Below are 26,891 nucleotides of genomic sequence, written 5' to 3'. Positions count from 1 at the left end.
ATGTATCCGCATCCGGATCCGATTAGCTTTCGAAGGATTCAGATATTGCTAAACGAATATGGACATGGATACGGATCTGATACTTTATCCGTTTACATGTACATATAGCTTTACGCATAACTATAGTTTATCTATATCCGCATCCATTTAGCTTTCGAACAGATTTGGATAGTGCTAAACGGATACGGACATGAATACGAAAACAGATTTCGACTATTCATTTACACCCCTAGGTAATAACCTGAAAATAATTATGCATAAATCTTACCAACTTGGGACTGTAACCACTGCCCACATTGCTCTCAGTACTGATTTTGATCTACTCGCTGAAAGCTTTCAACGAAAAATCTCGTCATTGATTTATACGTCAAATACCTTAATATTCCATGAGCAAAAGACTTCAATAATAGTAAAACCAATTTTCCACATAAATTAGCCATACTTGCTACTTACAATAGTGGACCTATTGTCCAAACGTATTATGTATACCTCAAATTTATTGGCAATCATCAAAAATGCCACAAGAGAATCTGCACCTCAACCGGAAGTTGAAGAGATCATCACATCTATGGTCATCCAGAACAACTTTTGTCTGAATAATCCTTGCCCCTACCCCGCTGCTGAATGGAAATGATGGATGACCAAACCTGCTACTAGCACTCAAAAGACTTGTCCACTGAAACTTTTCGCACTTATCCATCACCAACCACTCAATTGCTTCTGGATCTTCGAATTGTGTGAAGTCTTACCACCCTTATCCTTGTAGGAATTTCTGGAGGCAAGGGCCCTCCGTCCCCCATGAGCTGCAGCTATTGCTCGCCGTCTCTGTTTGTTCAAGCGCTTCATCAATTCATCATCACTTTCATTGAGGTCCTGATCATCCACCTGAAACAAAAAGAATGTTAGTACATGGAGCTTGCAATAATTAGTAGCCATCCGGGTGTCATGGGGGTGGGGGAAGAGAAGTGGTATGCAATAAGAAGACAAAACAACACTTTGAAGTTACAAATGAACATTGTTTCTCTTCCCCATTGAGGGGAGAAAGAATCACATTGTTCATAAGAATTTTCCTATCGCTTGATAATTTTTTTTCATCTTACGTGAAAAATAAGCCTTTCAGTCTATCTTTCTATCAATATCTATGTCTTCACTCCCTTGAGCTCTATCTAAATTATGTGTCGGCCCCTTATGCTCTAGCTATACCCAAGTGTTTTAACTTGACAATTCTTTGTCATGTTCATGCATGACTGAAATGAGAGGAGGTAGAACCGTGCCGGGGGGAGAAGATACCTTTTGTAGCAAGAGATTAAGGCAGAGTAGGACAATTTCCTTCTCTCCATCTTCATCCTATTTCATTTACCCTATTTCTCTATCATAAATAACTATTGGGTAAATAACACCTCGGATACCTCATGCTTAGAAAAACTACACCTTGGGTACCTCACGCCTGATATATTATGTTTGGGGTATCTCACGTTTCATAAATATTATGTTGGGATACCTCACGTTTCATAAATACCTTTTCTTTTCTCAATTTCAAATTTGCCCATAGATTTTATGTTTAGGGACAGTTTTTCCTCTTCTCTGGCCACTCTACCGCAACATCCAACACCCACATGCAGTGGGCAAAGGAGAAATGCAAGAGTGAGACGGGGCTGAGAGAGAAGGGGAGGGGGGGGGGAGGGGCTGCGTGGTAATCGATTATTGGGAGCACAGCATGTGGCGGATTAAGGGAGCAAGAGAGGGAGGGAGGGGAAGGAAGTGTTGCAGGGTTCACGAAGAAGGGGGTTGCGGGAGTTAATAGCAAAGAGAGAGATAGAGATGAACTGGGTAAGGGGGAAGAGAGAGAGCCAATCCCTTCTGAAGCGATGACCGTAACAGAATTTGTAGATTCACTTTGTCACAACATAGACTGGCAGGTCACCGTGGTGAAGACCTTGTGCCCCATGGTCATGTTCGTAGATGGTGATGTCATCATCGTTCATATTTCAATCTAGTCTAGGTTTTAAGAAGGAGAATAAGACAATTAAGTAAAGATTTATCTGTTTCTATCCTATCCCCCTCTCCTGTGAATATGTGATGCAAATTTCGTAGGGAAGGACTGAGATTATCTAAGGTTTGGAACTTAAAGAGAGGATTTATTGCATAAAAGTTTTGTACAGACTTTGATATGGTTAAGGAAGATGCAAGCTTGCAGTGTCTTCTTTCTCCCTTCAAAATTTGAAAGTTTTTAGAGAGCGGGGGTGCGGGAGGGAGTAGAGGAAGAGAGGGGCGGGAGGAGAGAGAGATGCAGAGGGCGATGGGGGAAACAGTGGGTAGGCTCGACAGTGCTTCGCTCCTTGGAGATGGAAGCACAACTTAATCTAACCCTATCCGGCCAAAAGACCATGTTTGTTTTTTAACAAAGCGGAGGTGGTGGGGAGGAGTTTTCGGAGGTGATGGTATGGGAATCCGTGGAAGAGCTTAGGAATGTGTGGTTTATCTTAACTAACCAAGCTGTTTAACAAGATTATGAGCACACAAAAAAACCAGATGAATGGAGGAGAAGCATGGTTCTAAATTACAAAAATAAAGGTGATATTCAGAGTGGCAATAACTGTAGAGGCATAAAACTAATGAGCCATACTATGAAATTATAAGAGAGGGTTATTGAAACCCAACAGAGATGAAATAATTATTACGAAGAACCAATTTGGTTTTGTGCCAAGAAAATCCACGACAGAAGCTATTTACTTGGGAGACTCATGGAAAGATTAGAGATTGCAAGACGGATCTCTGTATGGTCTTCATTAATCTAGAAAAAGCTTATCACAAAGACCCTAGAGTGTTAATTTGGCAAGTAATAGAGAAGAGAAGTGTTTCATGTAAATAAGTGGACATAATAAAGATATGTATAATGGTGTGGTGACTGTGGGGGGTCAAGGTAGTGAATTCCCAATTACAATTGGGTAGCATCAAGGATCATCTTTAAGCCTGATTTGCTTGGACTTATAATGGTTGATTTAACCAGAAACATTCAAGATGAGGTTCCTTGGTGTATGCTTTTGTTGATGATATTGTTTTGGTGGATGAGACAAAAGTAGAGATTAATACCAAGTTTGAGTTATGGAGATCAACCTTGGAATCAAAAGGTTTTAAGATAAGTAAAATGAAGACAAAGTATATGGTGTGTAACTTTAGTAACACAGCAACAGATCATGAGGTGGTTAAAACTGATGAGAGGGAGATTACGCAAAGTGTTTATTTTAGGTATCTAGGTCTAATCATAAATAAAGAAAATATAGAGGATGATGTTTCACAGGGAATTAAAATAGGATGGATGAAATGGAAAGCTGAGTCTAGACTGTTGTGTAATAAACACATTCCTTTAGAACTTGAAGCAAAATTTTGTAGTACAGTCATACGACTGGCTATGATTTATGGTGCACAATGTTGGGTAGTTAAGACACATTATATAGATAAACTCAGTGTAGTAGAGATGAGGATGTTGAGATGGATGAGTGGCAAAACTAAGAAGGATAAAGTAAAAAATGATTATATTACAGCAAATTTGGGAGTAGCTCCGATATATGATAAGCTAAGAGAGTCATTTGAGGTGGCATGGCCATGTTCAACGGAGGCCTTTGAACGCTCCGACATGGAGGAGTGATTTACTTCAGATTGAAGGAACTAAAAGAGCCATAGGCAAACCTAAAATGACCCTAGGAGATGTGAGGAAAGAAATGCATACTGATTTACCGTCCTTGCTCACAGCCCCATCTCTTCTTTTTATTTCTGAGATCTCAGAAAAATTGACCCATAGATACAGTGCTCAAGTTGTGTAAATACCTTCTGAATTTTGTCATATTTTCTGAAAATTTCCTCTTCAACTCAGATCCTGGTTCTATGGTCCCTACTACAGTGATCTTCTATATTTTATTCTAAACCGTGGATCCCACCCCCCACCCCTCCTTCAAGGATGGCCAAACAGGGAATGAATATTCAAAAGAAAAATTGTATTATTTTCACCAACAGGTTATGGAATGAAATCGTTATAACTATGATTTATAGCAAAATTCTTTAAAACTACTTTAGTGCCAACATGATTATTTAGATGAAAGTAGGCATTACACTCAATAGCCACAAAGGACCCAAGCATGGGATGTAGGTGAACTTTTAACCAAAGCAGGGAGCATCTTGAGTGGTAGTGACAAGGCTCTCAATGTGCTTACCTTCTCATCTGCTTCTGAAGTTTCAGGTCCATTGCACTCGACTGCTTCAGAGGAATGCCGATTCTCCTCCATGTCATCCTCTTTGTTACCACCCATCATGGACAGCTCTTCCTGAAAGGGTCACATAAAAGTAAATACAGTACTTTTGGCATATCAAAACAAGAAGAAAGCAAAGGGCAAATTAGCTGTGCATAGAATCAGACAAATGCTTTCAAAATGTGAAGAAATGGTGGCAGAAATGAAATATATATATATATATATATATATATAGAGAGAGAGAGAGAGAGAGAGAGAGGAAAGAGAGATTTAGGATGGGGAAAGGAAGTTAGGAGAGCACTTAGGATTAAGATGCAAAGAGAAAGTCCGATGATAAATAACCATCTATAGACAACACTTGAGGGTCTAAGACCTTTAAGTTAAAAGACTCGGAGTTCACACTACTAAACCTGCCAGCATCCAAGTTTTAGAAGCATGGTCCTAAAACAGGTTCATTCTTAGATAGCAAATTCACAGCCACATGATGGAATACAACCAACGGTGATAATGTTGGTGGCGGAGGCTCACTAATGAACAAGTGTTCAAGACCGATGACTGAACGGCTAAAAATATGTGATAGGGTGCAAGGTGCAGCTCTCAAAGAGACAGGTAAGGCCAAAAGGGCATGGATTGAAACGGCTAGGAAAAACTTACTTATTTTTAGTTGAGCAGAAAATCTGGTCCTAGATGGAAACATACAGGGAAATGAGAGAACAGGATTCATGTATGGGATAAGGCATTAGTGAATAACCATGTTGGTGGCTGGAAAATGTACAGAACAGGAGTTTATTCAAATCGCAGCTTAATTTGTTAAATTTGTAATATTAACATGACAAGCTCTTTTACACCCATCCATTGAATTAAGAGAAGATGCATTCACTGAGTCTTTATCCTGGTCCTTGGGTTGTCTTTCTGATATTCAAAGCCAATGTGTAGGTCATACCACTAAAATTAATGGAGTAGGGGGGGGGGGCAATAGCTAAAAACAGTTGTACGAAAGAGAGAGGAAGAAAAATACTAACCAGATCTACTTGCTGCAACAATTCCAAATTGCTATTGTTAGCTCCACAATCATCTAGGAAACTTCCCCCATCTGAATTTTCAGTGTCATCAGAATCCTTCTCACTCACACATTCTGTGAACTGCAAAACTTAGCAATATTAGAAAACATCAGGATAGCAATGTTAATGGAATTATCTGATACATTCCAGTAAACAGAAGAGGAAATGCAGCAGATTCAAACTATTTTTATAATAAAAGGTTGAAATGGAACACATTGGAAAAATGATGAGCAAGGTGTCTATTATTAAAAAAAGGAGAATATCCTGAGGATATACAAAAAGATATACATTCAAAAGGTTTCATCAACTACCCCAAGCAATGGACCATCAGTTGGTACCATTCTCAGCCCATGCCAAATTTTTGTGTTCCTCTGTTACTAGCACAAAAACCAAAATTCTGATGATCTTCAAAACTAGCTGATGTAGATCACAAGTCCATATGTACCCGCAGGAACAAGCCCCAAAACCAGCCCAGCAAGGTTGTGGGATGCGACTGATGTGAGAGGCAGCCTGGTCTGATGATGTGGTAAGTTTTTGTTGGTTCGATGGCGCATCATCTAAGGCAGCCCCAGCCCAAAGAGAAGCATGAAGAAGATAAGAGACCAAGACAGAAATTTTTTAAAAACAGTTACTGTTCACATGTACAGTGATTTGGGGGCTGATATGGACAGCTGGCGTGAAGATTAGCTGCTGGATGTTGGTGGAATATTCTATTTGAAGTTGCCATTAACTTAGTTTCTATTTTTGTAATAGTTTCTTGGTTATTCAGTCTAGGTATTTAGTAGTTTCTAATTTTGTTTCTTTCTTTTTAGTAGTTACTATATTTACTAGTTTCTAATTTTGTTTCTTTCTTTTTAGTAGTTACTATATTTACTAGTTTCTAATTTGTTCCTTGCATGTTGGCTGAACTATAAAGCCAAGTTTCTCTTTCCGTAGGTTTCTAATTTTAGAAGTTACTTTTTCTTAAGTTTCTAATTTTGTAAGCTGACCTATTCCATTAAAAAGACAGCCCCTCTTGTAATAGAAACAGATTTTGGAGAATAGAATTTTCAGGTCATGTTGCCATCATCTATAGGAGAATCCTTGTTTCAACAGATGGGATAGTAGTGGGTGAGAGACCCTGGCTGAGAAAGCCATCCCCTACCCCTTCTTCTTCTATCTTCTCGATATCCTCTTCTTCTTCTTATCCTTTTCTATGTTCTTCTTTCATATGTAAACAGAAAAAAATAAAAATAAAAATAAAAGTTTCAGTCATTCAATTTGTTCATCCTTATTGTGTTGGTCCTGGCTGCAATCAATCTCCCACTGGTTTCCCAAGTTCGAGGTCAACTTTTGCATTACCAGCATGTCCCTTGGAGTTAAAGAGTTATTAAAAAAATCCCTGGAGTTCTTTTTCTCCAAATGATCCAACACACTACAGCTGGGAATAGATTCTATAGCCCTTCTCATGTTCTGCTAAGACCACACTTCTCCAGCATAAGGTCAGATTAGGAAGATCATTTGGGGCTCACCAACCACTGATGAAATACACAAACTACAGCTCCGGCAAGCCACAGCTCTCCATAATTTATTAATTGAATCAGCAAAGGTACTACTGATTCATAAGATACTGACCAAATTTGTCCTATGACCACACTTCTGCATTGGAGATACTTAAAAAACGCTCAAGCAAAAGGCCCATTATTGGAGCAAGAGCAAAACCTACACAATGAAGTGAAAGTACAACATCCAAGATAAAATGATCTGCAACCCATATGCCACACAATGTATATCTCACCAATGTGGATCGTAGGTAAATAACCATTCATAAGCTCAAGGAGAGACTTCTTTCACTTGGAACCTAATCATCTAAGCCCAAAATGGACCGCCTGTGAAGTCAAGAGTAAACACAATTACAGCTTCTGTTCATGATAAACATTTATCATGTAGCTCCCTGAGTAATTACCATCATTGCTTCCATTAGGAACAATTGTAGCACAAGGGCTATCTACATGGTGATAGATAAAGAGGATTTATTGTTGCAGATCTCATCTTTATGTAACCAGAGGGAGAAAGAGAAGACTGCATTTATGATGGAGAGAGAAGACTGGTGCAAGTGAGCATCAAGCTGAGAGTTTGACATACATGAAAGTACTAATCTATGAACCATAGAGGGTTCAAATCGATCAATTTTTACGGAAAATGACTCGGGAGCATTAATCCAAAACCCTGAGTTGTGCTCCATTATTTTGGGAGCCAAGTCCTGCCATGAGTTCAATTACAATCATGGTTCAAGTAATCAGGAGCAGATTGATCGAATTGGCCAATTCTTTGGCTTTTTCTAGGGTTCAAGTCATTCAGGCAGATTCCGACTGGATCAGAATCGGAATCAGCGGAGGCCAATCCTGTTGCCAATTCTGCTTACTTGAACCATGAATCCATGATTGCAATGGATCTGTCTCTACATGAAGGAACAATACACCTGGTGACAGCTTTGGTCAGTAAGGTTTGCAGAATATACATTCAAGACCAATGAGTGAACCTATCAGAAAGAATTTTGTGTTGTCAACAAAGTCTCCCAAGAACAACCCCCCCTTACAAAAAAAGATCAATGTACTTGCCGAAAAACCAAGGGAAAATTTTAAAAACAACAATAAAAATATGAAAGGACAATTTAAATAAATTGGGTAAATAGCACCCAATGTCCCTCATGTTAGGGGTAATTGTAGTCAGGTTCCTTCATGATTTAAATACTATTATTGTAGTCACAAAGAGAAATGGAATTACGAAGATGTAACATGGTAACAGTAATTCACAAAAACACCTCTCACACAGTTTATCAGTACCCATACGTATCTTTATTTTAGAAAATAGTATGTCTTGATTCTTGATTGGTCTCATTGTATCGTTCGATACGATATGATACGTACCGATACTTACAATAGCACATTAAAGGGTTTTGTGAGAATATCGATACAAATCAGCCGATACAGCTTGATATAGACCGATACAGCTCGATACAGACCGACACAGTCGATGCCAACCGATACACGTCAATATGGCCATTAAAGGCCCATGTGACTATCAGACTACGATTTTGTTTTTGAGATCAGAGATTGAAGGAGATTTCACAGAAAAGGTAGGTTTCAGAAAAACTTGATCTTTTGTTTAAATCATGGTTTTTAATCCTATTTTTTATTATAAATCAATAGATTTAGGTAAAACTAAGTTAATTGATGCATCAAACTTGATCATTTGCAAGGATTTGTACTCAAATGATGAAAGTTTCTTCTCTCATTATACATTGTTCTTCACTTTAGTGTTTATGCATGATCCATGTTACATATTGCTTATTTATATTGTTTTTTGCTCCAAAAGTGTATTTCCATGTGTATCTTGACATTTCCATGCATATTATCTCCGACACAATACATCTCTTAAAATCACCCTTCTGATATGATAGCCGATACCAATACTTTAAACCTTGGTTCTAGTTTAATGGATTTTTTTCTTCTTGAGATTTACATATTTTCTTTTTACCTCACTGTCCCTGGAATGGTTGGGAAACCATCCAGGGCAATGGTTGGACACCATTCAGGACAATGTAACATCAATCAGTTGACATAAAGAAAGCTGACTAACCAACTTTCCCCTCTTACCCTATTTGAGGCAAGCTTTATATACATCTTTGTTGGTGAGTTGACATGAATTTTTTTAGCTGACTAACCAACTTTCTGTTTTAAGATTGCCCTAACAACTGAAACCAACTAATAAATGCTCTCAATGAAAAAATCAAAACGACCCTCAACCCAAGTGGTTTTCACATCCATCCAAAAGACCGATGCTAACTTTCTGTATGTTTTGTTCTATATCAAGAAAGCTTTACCATTTTAATTTAATATTGTGTTCAGCTCAAAATCATGGAAAAAATGAAAAAGAGACAAATCTCTTGGAAAAAACCAAAAGAAAATCCCCAAGGCTCGACTTTTCTCCAACTCAGCAACCTCTTAATTTCAAAAATGGCAAAACCTAACATCTCAATGGAAACCTTTTCTATACCTCTTCTTATTGACAGAGCATCTGATGCAAGTCTGCATAGTCCTCCAAAAATAATTTATAAACTATAGGCCACCTTTTATTGTCCATAAGAATTATGTGTTTAAAGATGTCTTGAAATTTTCCCTAATTCAAATGCGTAGGATTGAATAAGAGGACATGGATCCAGACGGAGTGGAAGGGAGAACCAGCTCATTTCACATAGCTTTTCCAAAGAGTTGGCATGAATTTTTATGAAGTACACATGGTCTAATGTAATTCTAGATTGGTAGGAGACCAACTAGAACCAATAACCAGGATCTGTTCTTGAATGGGTAATTCGGCTGGGTCAAATATGTGAGAATTGTAAAATTAGAGTTAGTGCTTGATGGGACCTAGGGTTAGGTGTTAGGGTTAAGTTAGGAGATTGTGGATTATATGGGAGAGAAGAGATGCTAAAAGTTATAGGATTGAGGGATAAAATGGTAATTTCAAACAATTGGCTAGGTGGACGGTAATGAAATTTGAATCAAGTCTATCTTAGGGTTTGAGGAAGATTCGATCAAAATTTTAGCAGGTTCTAACAGTTAGATTTGGCTGGGCAAAATTCTCACGAAAATCACCTTGCAGGTGACTTTCTAGAAGGGAAAAAGAATAATTGCAAAATTTCAATTTCAGAGTTACTTGTTTAAAAATATCTTGAACCTTGCAGAGAAATTCCAGCAACTGAATATGTTTCTTCAAGAGATCGGCTATGGCAGAATTGAAACTTGAATGGAGCTTGATTGGAGACCATTGGAGGGGGTTGGGGAAGGGTATGGCTATCTCAGCTCACCCTGGGCATCTCCCCCAACCTATCTCAAGATTTTTAACAAAGGCTAAAGCCAATATTTCATTAATCATATTCGTGTACCATGCTGGCCTCCCTTTCAAACTTATATAGAAGACTCAAAAATAGACTTAGACACTAAAAAGGAAAGGCTGAACCGTATCCTTAACTAAGGTAACCTAAATTGACTAAAAAAGTGACATAATAAAGAAAACAAACTCAAGATAGGACTCTAACTAAACTAAGAAAGTAAATCCCGTTTTCCTATTTTCTACTCGTATTTTAAGCCCATTAAATTGGTCAACTACAAAATAAACCCATGGAATCAAAAGCCCAACATATATATAACCCAACCCAAAGCTTATTTCCACTAAAATAAGCCCTAAATGACTTATCTACATCATGGTGGCAATTAAATGAACATTTATCATCGAGTATGACAGTGGGAGCAGTGAGGGAATGTTTCGACATGTACTATTGTCTATATGTTTACATATCTGCGCATGATTTTAGACTTTAGAGAGAGTGTTGATTTATTAGCATTTCAATTCAGATTATTGCTAATCTGAACTCCCTGCTCCCCCCATAATCAGGAGGTCCCGAATAAATAAACTGGTCATCTCATACAACCATTTTGTGCAGAGTCAATGACAAATCAAGTTCAGTTTCTTATGTTTCTAGTCAAGCTCCATGTACCGCCATTTAAAAAAGAAGAAAACAAATTTCCATCATATCCCTGTACGGGTAAGGTTCCTCTCCTCAACCCCCCCCCCCCCCTTTCTTAAAACCCAATGCCAATTTACAAGGGTTCTGGTCAAACTCGATGTATGTCAGAGCAGCTGGTGAAACCTGATCTGATTATCCCCAAAGAGAAAAGGGAATGCGGAATAAGTGGGTCAAGATAGGTTGCTTTCTTCTTTTTCTCATGATAAATTAGTGAAGACAGTAAGAGACCACAGACAACAAAACTGAAATAATTTCTTCCTCATCCTGTGGATTTTCAAAAATAATAAATATATATAAGGAAAGACCAAATGCATGTTTGGGTAAGTTCCTGATTGGGCTTCCAGGGGCTAAAAAGGTGAGACAAATCAGAGGATTTGGATTGGAATAATCACCACCTCCTACTGATGCATATCAATGGAAGAATCTGCTAATGGTTTTTCTGATCACAGGCTTGAGAGGAGAGAGGAAAGAGAGTAGATCACATAAGCGGAGAGAGAAAGAAAGCACCAAATCATGTGGAGGAGATAGAGAGAAAAGAGGTACAAAACTCCACAAAATAGAGCTAAACCTTAATTCATTTCATAATCAAATCATGGGGACTGTTCTTGCATATATTTATAAGAATCAATCTAACCTTCTCTAAAAACAAGGAAATAAATAAAGGGAGAGGGTTGGGCATGCCAGCCTGCTTTTCGCAAGCTAGCGGCATGCACCAATGGGGAGGGCAGGATGGGCTGGGCAGAGTGGTCATTTCACAAGGGGTGGAGAGAGATACAGACACGTAGCTGGGCAGCCCAGCAGCATGCCCAGCCTTTTCCCATAAATAAAATATAATCTAAGGAGACTCCCATGCGTGGATAGCAATAGGAGTGACTTGATCAGACTAAACAACCTAAATAAATGACTAGACATATCAATCGGACAACTTGATGTATTAAGATAAAAGAAATAAAGATATTAAACTAATCCAAGACTTAAACTTACCAAACAACATGATTAATTAAGGAATCTAGTAGTAGCCCAGATCTGCTGCAAAAAAGCTTCCTGAAAATCAGGAAGCCACCAACCGCAAATCCTTTAAAAAGTCTTCAACTGGACCCACAAGAAATCCCCATACGCAAGCTATGGTTTGGGTCTCAAACTGGGTCCCACGAGTGCTGATTTTAAGGAAGGGGTGGTCACATGTTACTGTTCACGGGTTCCTGTTCACGTGAACACCAAACTGGTTCAATAACAAACAGGATCAAACCGCAAAAAGGTTTAGATTTGGATCAAACCAGTCTTGCATTACCTAGCACCACAAGCCAAGAGCAGCAGAGACAGGCTTGCTGGCTTTTTTGGTGTCTTGGCAGTAAAGATTCCAAATTGACTGTTTTGGTTGGATCCTACTTTACTTTTGCATATTTGGAAACAGAGCTTCTGGAATCCCAGAAGCAGAAGCCGAACCCAAGTGCACCCAAAGAACACTACAGATTATGCACCATGGTACCTTCTCGATATCATCCTGGTCTTTTCTTGTAAACCCACTGGCAGAAAGTTCCTTGTCAAGAGAACCAGCAGATTTTGCAATGGAAGAAAAGCAGGGTCTGCCATTTTCATTCATGTCTGAATCAGACTCATCACATTCATCTGTGATTTCTTCAAAAAAAAGGTTGAACCTGAAGCAATCAGACATAACAAATAAATATTATATGAAATAATTAAATTGCAAAGAAACATGTACTTGTTACTCCTAACCAACATAAGCAAATACAATATGGATATATATTAGTTATAGCTGCAATATAACATGAAACCAAAAATATGTGGGGAATTTGCATAGCATAAACACTGATACTAGTCAAAATTTTACGAAAGCTAACCAAGAATAATCAGTTAAACAGTTATTGAATCCTAAAAAATACCATTTGAAACAGAATATTGGTTGGAACATAATCAATGGAGAATGGCTTTCAAATCTTGACAATGAATGGAGGAATATGGGTGTAAGCTTTATCTATGATCGCAATATTATTAAGTCCGTGAACTCAAAACAAGTTGAATTCTGTGGTAGTCTATGAATAGCATGGTCTTGAACAATTGGGAGCATAACCAGGGGAAAAATGTCCTGACCTCCACGTCTGAGATTCTTGAGTCCCGTATTCCCTCTTCTTTTATATAGTGAAAACCAAGCTGAGCATCCTCCTGTTCCGGAGTTTTTCCCTTTTAAGGGATTTCTTAATCATAAAAATGTGTCTTAATTCTCTCTTATTAGTTGTTCTTGCATCCTCTTTGTATTACTTTATATATATTTGAGTTTTTGGGAAGTCTACTGCTGTGAGTTCGTTCGTTTTGCATGGACAAAAACTATTAGGCGTGGAAATTAAGACGTTTCTCGCCTTGTTATGCCCTGAATTATTCAAGACCACGTTATTTATAGACAACAAGTCAACAACAGACTTCAACTTGTTTTGAGTTCACGAACTTAACAATATTACAATCATAAATAAGGCTTACATCCATAATGCAACATGACTTACAAGATTTCATGACAGAAAGACAATCTTTATTTTGACATAAAGTAATGATAGGACTTAAAGTAAAAGCAAACGACAAGACTTGACTCTTCACTACATAAAGCAAATTTGATGAGCATGCCATGAGCTGTACATAATCTTTAATCATTATTGGTGAAGCTTGTGGACAAACGCAAAACACTTGTGAACCCATGTCATGATAGACTTGTCAGTTGTTTTTATGCAATGATCAAGAACTTTGTGCCAACATTGGTTTCGACCAGCCAAAAATCAGGATTTCCCAGGTTTCGACCATATCGATATGGTCGAAACCTGGTACTTTCTCCAGGCCAACTCGAAACCTTGGTTTCAAGGTTTAAAAGAAGTGATTTTTTTTTATTTTTTTTTTTTTGGGTGCTGATTCTAGTTGTGCTACCTATTTTTGAAATTTTGAACCCAATCCATGCATTAGGTTTCACATAGAGAACACTCAAAATAATACTTGTGGTTTTGACCCAAGTTTGATAGTGTATTGATGCAGATTTATCTTGACCTAAAACTCAAGTTTCACCCATTCGGATGACTTGTTCAGATTAGATCCTGGTTGAACTGGCTCCTAGTAGGTCTCCTACCTATCTAGGACTACATCAAGTATATTGTTCATGGACATGGTATCGAATAAGGTTTGTCCAGAAAATAACTTTCAATATAAATCAAATTTAAGCAATCTTGGATTTGCAACAAAGCTTTCAAACAAATCCAAGATTGCTTAAATCTGATTTATATTGAAGGAGTTATGTTCCGGTAAAACTTAATTGGGTGTGCGCGAATGCTATTTAAAATCGCTCTGAATGGAAATAAATTTTAAGACATCAAAACAAATGAATATTTTACCACTTTTTTGGTTTTTAGCAATGTTTTATCGTATTAAGATTTATGGAATTTTTAAACTTGAGAAAAAACCCAGCATTAAAAAGTTGAAAATTGGACCTACCGCTGAAAATCTATTTATTGTTCTTGAACTGGGGGTTGACTTTTATCCTTTTAGAATTTGATTAATTAACTATTTTATTGGATTCAAATCAGGGGTATTTGCTTATTTTTGAATAATATCATAAGTAAATGAAATAACAAATATATTTCATTTACTTAAATGATATTTGATGAAATAACAAATATATTTTCTCTCCTCTCTCTTCTACTTCGCAGATACTGGTTTCAAATCCTGACTTGTTACATGGTATCGAAGTTTTTAACAGTACCTGTTTTCAGAGCCATTCAAGGTTCTAGTTTGTGGTGTAAAGCCACCTATGCTGTCCATTTCTATTTGTGAAACCCTAGTTGATAAGAGAAGAAGAACTAGAGTTTCGATGAAGATTGAATCACTCCTGACATCGATTCATCCTGCTGCTGCTACTGCTACCGATTTGCTGCTGTAGTCTGAAGATGAATCAGCTGCAAATTGCTGCTATCGTGGAAAACGAATCTGCTGCTACTGCTGATTCACTCAATCTTGTTCTACTTGCTGATGGTATTTGCTGAGGATGATATACCCTGTGATTGATGCTTTGATCGATCAAAGAACAAGATGTATTGCTGATATACCATGCTTGATATTCTCTGAAAACCCTAATTGAAGAATCATTAGAGTTTGCTGATCAAAGATATGTCGATGCCCGATGGAATTTGCTGTTGCCGGACGTTTTCTGGTATATCGCCATAAGATATGTCGATGTCGATTGTTTCTGCCTCTCGGTTTCTCGGTTGCAATCCTATATGGTTCCCGATAGTTCAGCAGTCTCCTGATAGTCAGCAACCTCCCAAGTTGTGCCTCCGAGGCTCCGATAATTTTACTTTGCGCCTCGACAATCTCTCCCAATTCATAATTCACAATCTCTGGTTTTTTTTTTCCTTTTTCCGAGTAAGTTGAATGGGTTTCTATAGTTGAGTGACTGTCTAGGTTGAAGACAGTCACGATATATCTCTTTACGATTTTTTAATTTCCCATAATTGCCCCTCCCTATTCCTATTCCCATATTGCGTGACTGTTCTTATGATTTGTGTTTCCTTTGTGGCATAATACCACATAGTTCCCATTGAATTTATTCCCCATCATAATTGCTATACTTCCTTGGTCCGAAATTACCCTTGATCCTCTCTGTTACTACGCCTTGCCCTTATTTTCTTGACCATTTCAAGTTTACCCTTTGGCTTTGGCTTGTGATTATATTTGGATTTCAACTAAAATATGTCCATGACATGCCCTTTTTAACTTTGAGATATTTACAGTTCTGTCATTTCTTCTCTTTTACCCACCCAAGGGCCTCCTGAACATTATGATTAATTATCAAATTGCCATTCCTTCATTATAATTGAGTTTCTATTGCCATTTGTGGGGCCCATAGCACCCAATTTAGGGTCCTAGACTTTTAGCTCACATCAATTAGGGACTGCAATTTTTTGAAGATTAGTCCTTTCATGGAGTGATGGTTGTGATTGCTATTATTGGAAATTATTTGCTTAGATTTATTTAAATCTGGCCTGAGGGTGGACCTTGGTGCAACGGTTAGGCTGCTTCATTGTGACCATGATGTAGATCACAAGCCGATATGCACCTGCAGGAACAAGCCCCAAAACCAGCTAATGTAGCTCAAAATAGGAGGCAGTCCTACTAGAGGCTAGGTGTACAATGGTTCCGAAATTGACCAGCCAATTGGGGCAAAGTAGGCTGATTTGACTCTAACTTAGGGTTAGGTAAGGGGAATGAGTGAATGTGAGATATGATAATGATGGGCAGGTCTAAAGGAAGCTAATGGTATAGGTTTTAAATAGGTTTAAACAAAAAAAATAAAATTCTGAAATTCCAGGGTTAGGGTTTGGGTTTTGGGCTTTAGAATCTACGCTGAAATTAGGGTTTAGAGTGGTATTTTGGGGCTGGACTAGGGATCGAGTTTCCCAAACAGTGAGGGAACGGCTCGACTGAAGTTTGAAGGGGAATGGATGGCAGGAAGTATGGTTTCTGAATTTTAGGGTTTTTTTGGGTTTTATGTGAGTGAGGGGATTAGGGTTTTTTATGGACAGTTGAGGCTGCAGGTTAGGTCAAGTGGAGGGAAGGCACTAAGGTATCTGTGGTTAAATTTTGGATGAAAACTGATGAAGGATGGAGGCTGGACAGGTTCTAGATGATCTAGGGTTTTAAAATTTCAAACAGAAAATAAGAGGGATCGAATGGGGGGGAAGAAGAATGGATGAAACAGAAAATTAAACTTCAAACTTACAGTAGGAATCCACCAGCAGCAGCTTGATAATTGAAGGAACCTCCCGATCTTCTCGATGCAAGGAGTCGCAGGAATCCACCCACCCTATCCATCTTGAAATCCACAAGGATACACTCACAAAGGAGCAGGAACAGCAGCAGCAGCAATCGCCCAGCAGCAAAACAGTCTTTTTTTATTCAAATTCAATGTGGGGTAGCCCTCCACGATTTACTTTATTTATAATATGGCTTTATGCCAAATCCTAATATAACTTAATGACTTCTCCCTTACAAAATTGTGGAAGGGAAGGAATTAAAACTAAAACTAATAACTTGAAACAGTAAAAAGACCTATTTAACCCTACTAACTTAAGTTAAAAGAATCTAACTTAAAACAACTAATTTAAAAGGAGATTCTATACTAGCTAATAGGATTTAAGGACCTATTAATCACTAGGAACACTTCACTTAAATTAGACCAATTGAACCACTTGGGTACAACCTAGGATTTAAGGACCTATTAACCAATAGGAACACTTCACTTAAATTAGACCAATTGAACCAATTGGGTACAACCAATTCTAAACCGGTTCAATCTAAAAACAGGAAAATAAACTAAGTACGGAAAATAATAATCCTAATCTATGGCTCCCTAATCAAGCCCTAAGTTCAAGGCTTCTTCTTCTTCTTCTTCCTACTTGGAGCTGCATCACCAGCCCAACAAGGTTGTGGGATTCGACTGCGGTGAGCCTGTGACAGGCAGCCTGGTCTGATGATGTGAAAATTTTTTGTTGGTTTAATGGAGCATCACCTAAGGCAGCCTCAGCCCAGAGTGAAGCATGAAGAAGTTAAAAGACCAAAACACTATTCACGTTACTGTACACGTGAACAGTGTCACAGCCCCTTATTTTGCCTTGGTGTGAATGCTACTTCAAGATCTTGTGGGGTCCAAGACCAGATTGCATGAAGACTTTTTAGAAGAGTGAATTTTGTCTATGCATGGGGATTTAAAAGTTTAGTTTAGTTACTCGTTTCAGATTTAGAAAGTAGGCTTAAGTTTCTATTTTTAATTAGACTTAGTTTCTATTTTATAGCTCCTAATTTTGTTCCTTGCATATTGGCTGAACTATAAAGCCTAGTTTTTATTTTCATTAGGTTTATATTTTTAGAAGTTGCTATTTCTTTTAGAAGTTACTATTTCTTATGTTTCTAATTTTGTAAGCTGACCTATTCCATTAAATAGGCAACCCCTCTTGTAATAGACATAGATTTGGAGAAAAGAATTTTCAGGCCTTGTTGCCATCGGTTATGGGAGAAATTCCATGTTTCAACAGCTAGGATAGTTGTGGGTGAGAGACCCAGGCTGAGAGAGCCATTCCCCTACCCCCTCTTCTCTTCTATCTTCTCTTCTTTATCTTCTTCTCCTTCCCTAGTCGATATACACTTACGTGCAATTTCTGTGACTGCAATAAACTATTGTGAAGAACCCTTTGAAGACCAAATTCAATTCCCAATCATCTTCAAGGTTTGCTGTTGTTGCACACCATTAATAGATCCTTATCGTGTTGATCCTGGCTGCAATCGATCTCTCGCTGGTTTCTCCCTGGTTCGAGGTCAACTTTTGCATTAGACCAAGTGGTCATGGGTTCGAGTCTTCTGGAAACAACCTCTCAGCAAAGCAGGGGTAAAGCTGCATACGTTATGACCCACCCTAGATCCTGCAGTGGCGGGAGGCTTGTTCACTGGATATGCTCTTTTTTATTTAAATCTGGCCTATCTGGTATTTTATTTGCTATCGTGAGGTTGGACATTATTTTATTGGGATATTATTTGCAGTCACTCTTGATTATGAGATTTATAAGATGCTCATCCTTCGTGATTTGTTGCCATATGATGGTGGAATATTCTCTATATGTATTCTATGAATTATTTGTCCACGTGTAATGCAACACGTGAGGGGGAGATTGAAAATTATTGTTATTATCTACTCAAGTCATCGGCTGAAGATTATTATTTTGTTCATACCATCAGCTCGTGTCCTCATCAACAATTTTATCTATGAAGATAACTATTTGTGGTGTTTATCAACAATGCAATTTATCCGTTTCACAGCAATCTTATGTTGTCTCGTCGTCCCCAGCAACTTGATGTTGCTACTTGGTCCCCAACAACCTGATGTTGCTACTTGGTCCCTAGCAACCTTATGTAGTTACTTGGTTCACAGTAACCTATATTACACTTTTACCTAGTTCATAGCAACCTATGCTGCAATTTTATTTGCGACCTCTATTTGGGGCTCATGAATGCATCAATAGTTGCACTTATATGTTTTCTTTGTGAAGATTACTACTTATTACTGGCCTTTTTTGAGAAGGGCTTATGAAGTAGTTGTTGCGCAGAGGGTGGGCCTTGGTGCAACGGTAAGGTTGCTCCATTGTGACCAAGAGGTCACGGGTTCAAGTCTGGAAACAGCCTCTTCGCAAAAGCAGGGGTAAGGCTGCGCACATTACGACCCTCCCCAGACCCAGCAGTGGCGGGAGCCTCGTGTACTGGGTACGCCCTTTTAGTTGGTGTCTCTACCGATTACTTTATGGGATTAGTTGACACGAAGATTTTTCTCCACTATTGCTGCTGATGATTGGTGTGCTTGAGTTGACTGCTACCAGAATGGAGTTCTCCCTATGGCCTATGCTCACTGGCGTCTATGACTGCCATATATGTTCAAGACTTGTGCTGCTTTAATAACTATTCTTGTTTGTTCCAAGCTGGAGCCTTTTGATATATATACTCCAGCTTAAGGGAGAATGTGAAAAGACTACACACAATTGGGGGAGTATCCCTATCTTGGTAAGTTGAGTTTGAGTTTAATTATGATTGTATTAGTGATAGGAGACGAGTTGAATAGATCGTGGTTAAACAATTCTCTTCTCTTCTTCTCCCATCATTCTCTCTTTTCTCTCTTTCTCTTCTACTTTGCAACTTGCAAGTACTGGTTTCAGATCCTGATTTGTTACATTTCCAAACATTATATTTTTATTGGCTGCATATACCCAAACATGCAATGCCCGGAAGCTTACCCAAACATACACAGTGGTAATCCTCTTATTCTCCTAGTTTAGACCTTCTCTTTCAGGTCAATTTATTTGCTTCTTAGAAAGACCCATGACCCAGTGCTACTTAGTTTCAGTGCTCTATTTATTCATCTTCTAATTGATTCTGTCAATATAGTTACCAGATTGCTAAATTACATATCTGAATTTCTATCATTATATTTTGAAAACCATAAACTGTTACAACTTACATATTATCAGTTTCCAATTCCCTGCCCTGTATTGACTTTTCTCCCTAGCATGTTCAATCGCAACCTTCAATTCAAGGGGGAATTCTGAGATTTTCATTCAGTTGATAGACCAGACCATAAGGAGAACTCAATCCGAGTTTTCTGTCTATCTGGTCAAAAATATTTTGGAAGATATGGGTTTTCACCCAAAACCCTTAGTTTAGCCCTAATTTCCATCTAAAGATTTTTTCACATACACCAACTGAATTCTGTTTGGGTCTGTGATGCAGGGGAGTTTTTAACTTGCTTCCAAAGAAAGAAGAAACCAAACAGGCCTTAGTGGCCAGCCAGCGAGCAGCTTAAATGGACCTGGGCTTTTTTAAGCCCAGCCTGACATGTGGGCCTTTAAAGCCAATTACCGGCCCTGTTTTCTAGTCCAAATCGTGAGCTATGTTTAATTTCTTTTCATTAATTTTTTAAGTTGTTTTGTTTAACTTAAAGACTTATTCCTTAGCCTAATAGGTTTCCTACTTATGTTATTTTTCCAACTTCTTATTGGCTAGGAATTCTTTATCTTTTTATATCAAGCTTGTACTATGCGGGCTTTTGCCAATCTAATGATTTGAATAAAGACCAATCTAACGATTTGAATAAAGAACTTTTGTTGTCTTCTTAAATGGAGAACTGCTGTGGGATTCAGTAAGGGGCAAGAGGTCCAAGAGATCAGTTGAATTCTGATCTGGTTATATCGAGTGGGAACTGAGAAGCCCAGGTTTTTCCCTACCTTCCGTATCTTTATTTCCTTCATAGCTTGCTGTACAGGTAAGATCGAATCATCACTACTGATTTGTGACTAAGAAGAGGTTTTGTTGCTGATACTGAGGCCCTAACATATAGGGATTTAATCCTACTTTATTGCTGGAATAGTGTACTGGCGGGTGCTCTGTTTTCTGGTTATTTTTCTGCAACCTGAGATTTGTAATTACACCTAATCCAGCCATTGGTTGTTAATAAGATTTTGGGAATATTATCCATTCCATGACTCCTCATTCGACCAGACACTGATCAGGTGCCTAGATATGCTGATCCGGCTAGTTCTTTAATTCTGAAAAACTCACTTTATCTGTCTGAAGATTCATCCCTAATTTTGTATCTAGCCATCAGATTAAGGAGCCTTTTTGGGACACTCAAGAGCTCCCTAATAGAGACCTTCCACCAAGACCTATAAAATTTCTCCCAAATCTGCCCCTTGTTGTCCAGATTTACTTCTTTGACCATTGACTTCAATCCCACCATTAGAACATTGCAGTATTTTGGAGTTGGGTTATTCTATTGGTTTGTGAACTTCGTTTAAATTCTGACCTTCATTGGAAAGGGTTGACTTTGACTATACGGTTGACCAAAATTCTGTTTTGGGGTTTTACTTGGGATCTTGTTAAAAGAGGTGTGTAATCTGAACCTAGGGTTCATCCTACCTACCCCCCATCAGTCTGTTTTAACTTCTGGTTTCATAATGTGAATCCTCTATTCAGTTCCTTGCTTGAAACCCAAAATATTGGCAAACATCTACCTCCGATTTCTATATCAACATTAGAAACTAGCAAGCTTAATTTGCCCCAAATTCACAATTAGAGTTAGCATTTTCTTGGCTTATGGATCTACATGAGGATCTTCTCTAAGTGGGTCAAAAATCCATCATGTGGAAGTTCCATTGGAATCAGAATTTTGTGGACATACAGCCCCTCACCTCAGTTCTATATCATATGATGAATTTCAGCCAAAATAGAACTTACAATGACTTGAAATAAAACTTCAAAGCAAAAAGTGGGAAAAGTAACATCTTGAGAAGTTTGATGAAGTGTTGAACAGTTGATAATGCATGCGGAAAATGAAACACATGGTAGGGCAAATGATTGAATTGGACTTGAAGTTACAACTATATTGGTTTGCCACAAAAAGCATTAATACCATCTTCAAGGAATTTAATCACTTCAATAACTTACCTCTTGCTGAAGAACTTAAAAACACAATCAACATCACGGTCAAAGTACCTGAAACATGAAGAGCATTTTTACGAAGTGAATGCAACCTCCAAGAAAAGCGGGGGGGAGGGAGAGGGTAGTCAATAGATAATTTATTAGGCACATTGCTGAAAGAAGTGCACACATCTATTATTAGGGACATCGCCATTAAAAAAGTGCAAAAATGTATCCCAGACGGGGAGCGATAAGTAATACAATACCCAAGAATGTAAACAGCCATATCCCCCAATCATACATCTACCAAAGAGAGATCCAAAATACAAAAATTCTGTCCACAGTCCACATTAGCTGACAAATCAGCAAGGGTGTATCTGTTTGTTACATCCATCTAATGACTAAAGATGAGTCATCCTCCTTGTTCTGTTGTGCGCAGTCTTGTGAGCAATATATGAGCATCCATGTATTAAAGCTTTACTCTCTGACTTATTTGTGTCTGCTGTATTCACTGAGCCAGGAAGCACACCATTAGTATGATACCTCATGATCCAGGAACACTCCAACAATACCATCAACCCCAGGAGGCCAGAATTTTGAATACTACATTGGAGCGGGAGACAAATTAATCGCCAGCAAATTGCAAAAGACTTATCCAGAGATCAAACATTCAAAGAATAGGGGCATTTTTACATCGCTTCTCCAAATTGATTCTCCGGGGTTTTTTGTTCTCTGAAGTGATTTTGACTGGAAGAGTGTTTGGCACAAATTTTATCCTCAAAAATAATTCTTTAATTGTGTCCTCCTTTGAAGTGGTAATGTAGCTCTAAATAGGAGAAGGATCCTATTAGAGGCCAAGCAACAGGATCTCAATGGGGCTGCTGGTTTGGCTGGGCAGAATTAGGGTTTTTAGGCTAAATTCTAGGGTTAGGTATGGGGGGAATGGGGTAATTTATATCTGGTTTTAATAGGCAGGCCTAGGGGAAGCTACTAGAACAAGTTTGAACCAGATTTGAATCAAAATTCGAATTCCAGAATTTTAGGGTTAGGGTTTGGGTTTTAGGTTTTAGAATCTAGGTTGAAAACTAGGGTTTAGGATGGGATTTTAGGGCTGGGTTTCAGGTCGAGTTTTACTGGCAGTGGGGGGAAGGTTCAATCAGAATATTGACCAATTCTGATGGTTAAAATAGCCGGGACAGAATTGAGACTATCTTAGGGTTTTTTTTTGGGTTTTATGTGAGTGAGGGGATTAGGGTTTTGACGGACAGTTGAGGCTACAGGTTAGGTCGAGTGGAGGGAGGGCAGTAAGGGATCTGTGGTTAAAGTTGGGATGAAAACTGATGAAGGATGAAGGCTGTACCATAGTTGTCATTGGCGTCGCCATGGCGGTGCCATGGCGTCCTAGCGCTGGAGATGATGGCATATCGAGCTTCGACATGGCTTATGTATAAATATCGCCCGATATGGCGTCCATGGGGCGTCGCCATGGCACCGCCATGGATGCCATACCACGATATATGGGCATATCGGCCGATATTTGTGTAAAAAACTTAGGTTTTAATATTATTTTTTTTAAAACCATTTAAAAGCTTAAATGCTTTTTCCTTGATTTGTATTGGTCACATTAACATACAAAATTAAAACCATTAAACATTAAACAGTACACTTTACTACTATACCCTAAATCCCTAATTGGAATTGGAATTGGAATTGGAATTTGGGAGATTTTAGAAATCACAAAGTGATTTGTCGAGACAGAGGAGAGACTTCGTGAGACAGAGACATGGAGACGAGCCGAGAGGCGAGACGAGACGAGACAGCGCGGAGTCAAGAAGACGAAGAAGTGAGAAGAAGAAGAAGAAGAACTGAAGCTGCAACTCTCGGCAAGTTCGAACCCCTCAGGCAACCTCCAGGTAAGTAATTTTTTATTTTTTATTTATTTGGTTCTTCTTCTTCTTCTCCAATCTCCTCCGTCCTCCGGCGACTCTTCTTCTTCTTCTTCTTCGTCTTCAGTTCTTCTTCTTCTTCAGTTCTTCTTCTCACTTCTTCGTCTTCTTCAGTTCCGGCAACTCTCTCCATCAGTTCTTCTTCTTCTTCTCACTTCTTCGTCTTCTTAACTTCTTCTTCTTCAGTTCTTCTTCTTGCCTTGCAGTTGCAGGCTTGCTTACAGTCGCTGTTTTTTTTCTTTTTTTTCATTTTTTCTTCTTCTTGCCTTGCAGTTGCAGGCTTGCACACAATCATGGACCTCTCGGTTTTTTGTTTCTTCTTCTTGCCTTGCAGTTGCAAGCTTGCACATAGACAGAGAAGGTGTTTTTTCCCCTTCTTCTTGCCCTACAAACAGCCACACATATACAATTACACACACAGAGACAGGGAAAGAATCAAGAGACAGAAGGTGGGGGCAGGGATTTATTATAGATTTACAGCAAGTAGTTCTCTGCGTTTTTTTTTTTTTTTTTTTTTCATTCTTCTTGCCTTGCAGTTGCAGACTTGCACAGTCACTAATCTATGTTTTCATACTTTCATATACACTAATGGATATTACACTTTCATGAATTAAACCATAGTATATTAGTAGTACATTTTCATGTTGATTTTGATGTTATAGGATATATATTATATCATACTAAATGACATTAAAAATAGAGAAAATAAAAAATAAAACATGGTCGACATGCTCGCCATGGCGGGCGACATGTCAATATATCGACGTGACACCCCTCCACCGACTTGGATCGCCGTGACGCCGTGACAACCATGGGCTGTACAGAATTTAGAACACTAGGATTTATGGAGGTCGATGGGAATTTAATGGAGACTTAGGATTTTGATGGGATTCACATAAAATTAAAAGGGGAATGATTGGGAGGGAGGATGAATGGAAAAACAGAATTTAAACCTTTAAACTTACAGCAGAAATCCACCGGCAGCAGCTTGAACTTGAAGGAACCTCCCGATCTTCTCGATGCAAGGAGTCACAGGAGTCCACCCACCCTATCCACCTTGAAATCCACAAGGATACACTCACAAAGGAGAAGGAACAGCAACAGCAGCAGCAATCGGCCAGCAGCAAAAACAGTCCTTTTTTTTATTCAAATTCAATGTGGGGGAGCCTCCCACGATTTGTTTATTTATAATATGGCTTTATGCCAAGTCTTAATACAAATTAAAGTCTTCTCCTTCACAAAATTGTGGAAGGGAGAGATTTAAATCTAACTTAACTAATTTAAAATAGTAAATTGACTAAGATACCCCTACTAACTTAAATTAAAAGAATCTAACTTAAAACAACCAAGTTAAAAGAAGATTCCATATTAGCCAATAGGATATAAGGACCTATTAACCAATAGGAACACTTCACTTAAATTAGACCAATTGAACCAATTGGGTGCAACCAATTCTAAACCGGTTCAATCTAAAAACAGGAAAATAAACTAAGTATCGAAAAATAATAATCCTAATCTATGGCTCCCTAATCAAGCCCTAAGTTCAGGGCTTCTTCTTCTTCTTCTTCCTACTTGGAGCTGCATCAACTCTCCCCATCTTGAAAGCATTCATCCCCGATGAATGGCTGGAGATCACAGAATGGTCTTCCAAATCAGGATCAAGTTTCTTGAGTTCATCTTTAGCAGATGGTTCAAGCTTGTATGCGGACAGCAGCTCTTTGACGGATGAAGAAGGCTGGAACTCTGGCTGGGCAGCATCCTCTTGAAGGATCACATGAATACCTCTAGGATCGTCACCTTCGTCTTCAAGATAAGCAGCCACATCGTCTTCATCATCAGGAAGAAGTGCATGGAAATGAATTCCGCCCTGGTCTTCACCTTCACCTTGAACTCCTTCCCTTTCAGCCACGTTGACAGACTTCTTCTTGTGTGGGCAATCCCTAGCAATATGCCCCTTGTCTTGACAGTAATAACAAGTGAAAGGGTCATTTCGGCCCATAGGAGCTTTGCCCATATCATCCACACGTGGGGGAACAGCTGGGCGAGGGGTGCTGCCTATAGAGGAACCTTGTTTTGAGGTGCCAGTATTGATGTAGGCCAGCTTGGAAGTAGAACCCGGCTGTTTACTTGAAGCTAATAGCTCCTCTGCTTTCAAGGCCTTCTCAAAACAATCTCGAACTTCTGCAACGTCAACCTCCCCAATTGTCCTATTGATCTCACTTGACAGACCCAACCTGAACCGGAAAAGCATTTGGATGCCCTCCTCCCTAATGCCAGTACGAGAAGAAAGAGCATCGAATTTCCTCATGTACTCAGTCACAGTCATGGTTCCTTGGCAGAGGGAGTTGAATTGATCCTATAGCTGAGACCTGAAGTGCCTTGGTAAGTATTGCTTACTCAGGTCATATTTCATGTCTTCCCAAGTGCGGGGTGCAGTACCATTAAAGTCCATCTCTCTTTCAGTAGTTCTCCACCACTCACATGCTGGTCCGACAAGTTTAGCACGGACTAACTTCATTTTCCCTTCTTCAAACAGGTCATAACAGTCGAAATAATCTTCTATTGCAGCAAGCCAGTCATAAAATACCTGGGGGTCAGAGTGACCATCGAATTCTTTCAACTCAAGCTTCACCCTTTGGTTGCCTGTATAACGCCAATTAGTACCCTGGTCTCCAATGAGTAGGACCTCATATACTCCTCAAAAGTAGGCTGCCGACCTCTGTCTTTGTCCCGGTCTTTTGTATCTCTGTCTTTGTAGCCTCGGTGGTGATCTCTGTATTCCCGAGAAGGCTCACGGGCATTTCTAGGTCTGTCCCGACGATCTCTATACTAATCTCTACCATCCCTATCATCTCGGTCAGCTCTGAATCTGTCCATGTGACCTATGTGTCCATCTCTATAACCCCTGTAGTCATCTCTGGGGCTCCCATCTCTGTCAGGCAGCCTCTGTACCAATGAATGGAGTTGGTACCTGTCTTCTTCTATGGGTACATTGTTGTCTCCATTAAGTGCAAGTTGTCTATGCTCAATTACTTGCAGCCTTTCAGCAATAGCTCTCTGT

At 38.9% G+C, this 26,891-nt stretch overlaps 1 protein-coding gene across 2 annotated transcripts in view; it reads right to left on the bottom strand.

The window, feature by feature from the left end:
- Positions 1-521: 521 nt before the first annotated feature.
- The window catches only part of LOC122656661 (serine/threonine-protein kinase rio2-like), a 30,960-nt gene continuing 4,590 nt past the window's right edge, over positions 522-26,891 (bottom strand). Inside the window, exons 9-13 of one of the 2 annotated variants that reach the window (XM_043851272.1) lie at positions 21,912-21,959; positions 12,367-12,535; positions 5,270-5,389; positions 4,212-4,322; positions 525-885 (exon numbers count right to left, since the gene is read on the bottom strand). In XM_043851272.1, the coding sequence (XP_043707207.1) occupies positions 700-885; positions 4,212-4,322; positions 5,270-5,389; positions 12,367-12,535; positions 21,912-21,959 (634 nt within the window). In that variant the 3' untranslated portion in view covers positions 525-699. Of the gene's footprint in view, positions 886-4,211; positions 4,323-5,269; positions 5,390-12,366; positions 12,536-21,911; positions 21,960-26,891 lie in introns of both variants that reach the window. The other variant, XM_043851273.1, reaches the window with a different exon arrangement.

Source organism: Telopea speciosissima, chromosome 3 (genome assembly GCF_018873765.1).
Source record: "Telopea speciosissima isolate NSW1024214 ecotype Mountain lineage chromosome 3, Tspe_v1, whole genome shotgun sequence".
NCBI lineage: Eukaryota > Viridiplantae > Streptophyta > Magnoliopsida > Proteales > Proteaceae > Telopea > Telopea speciosissima.
Note: the sequence above shows the minus strand (reverse complement) of the source record. Positions and strands in the feature narration are given on the sequence as shown.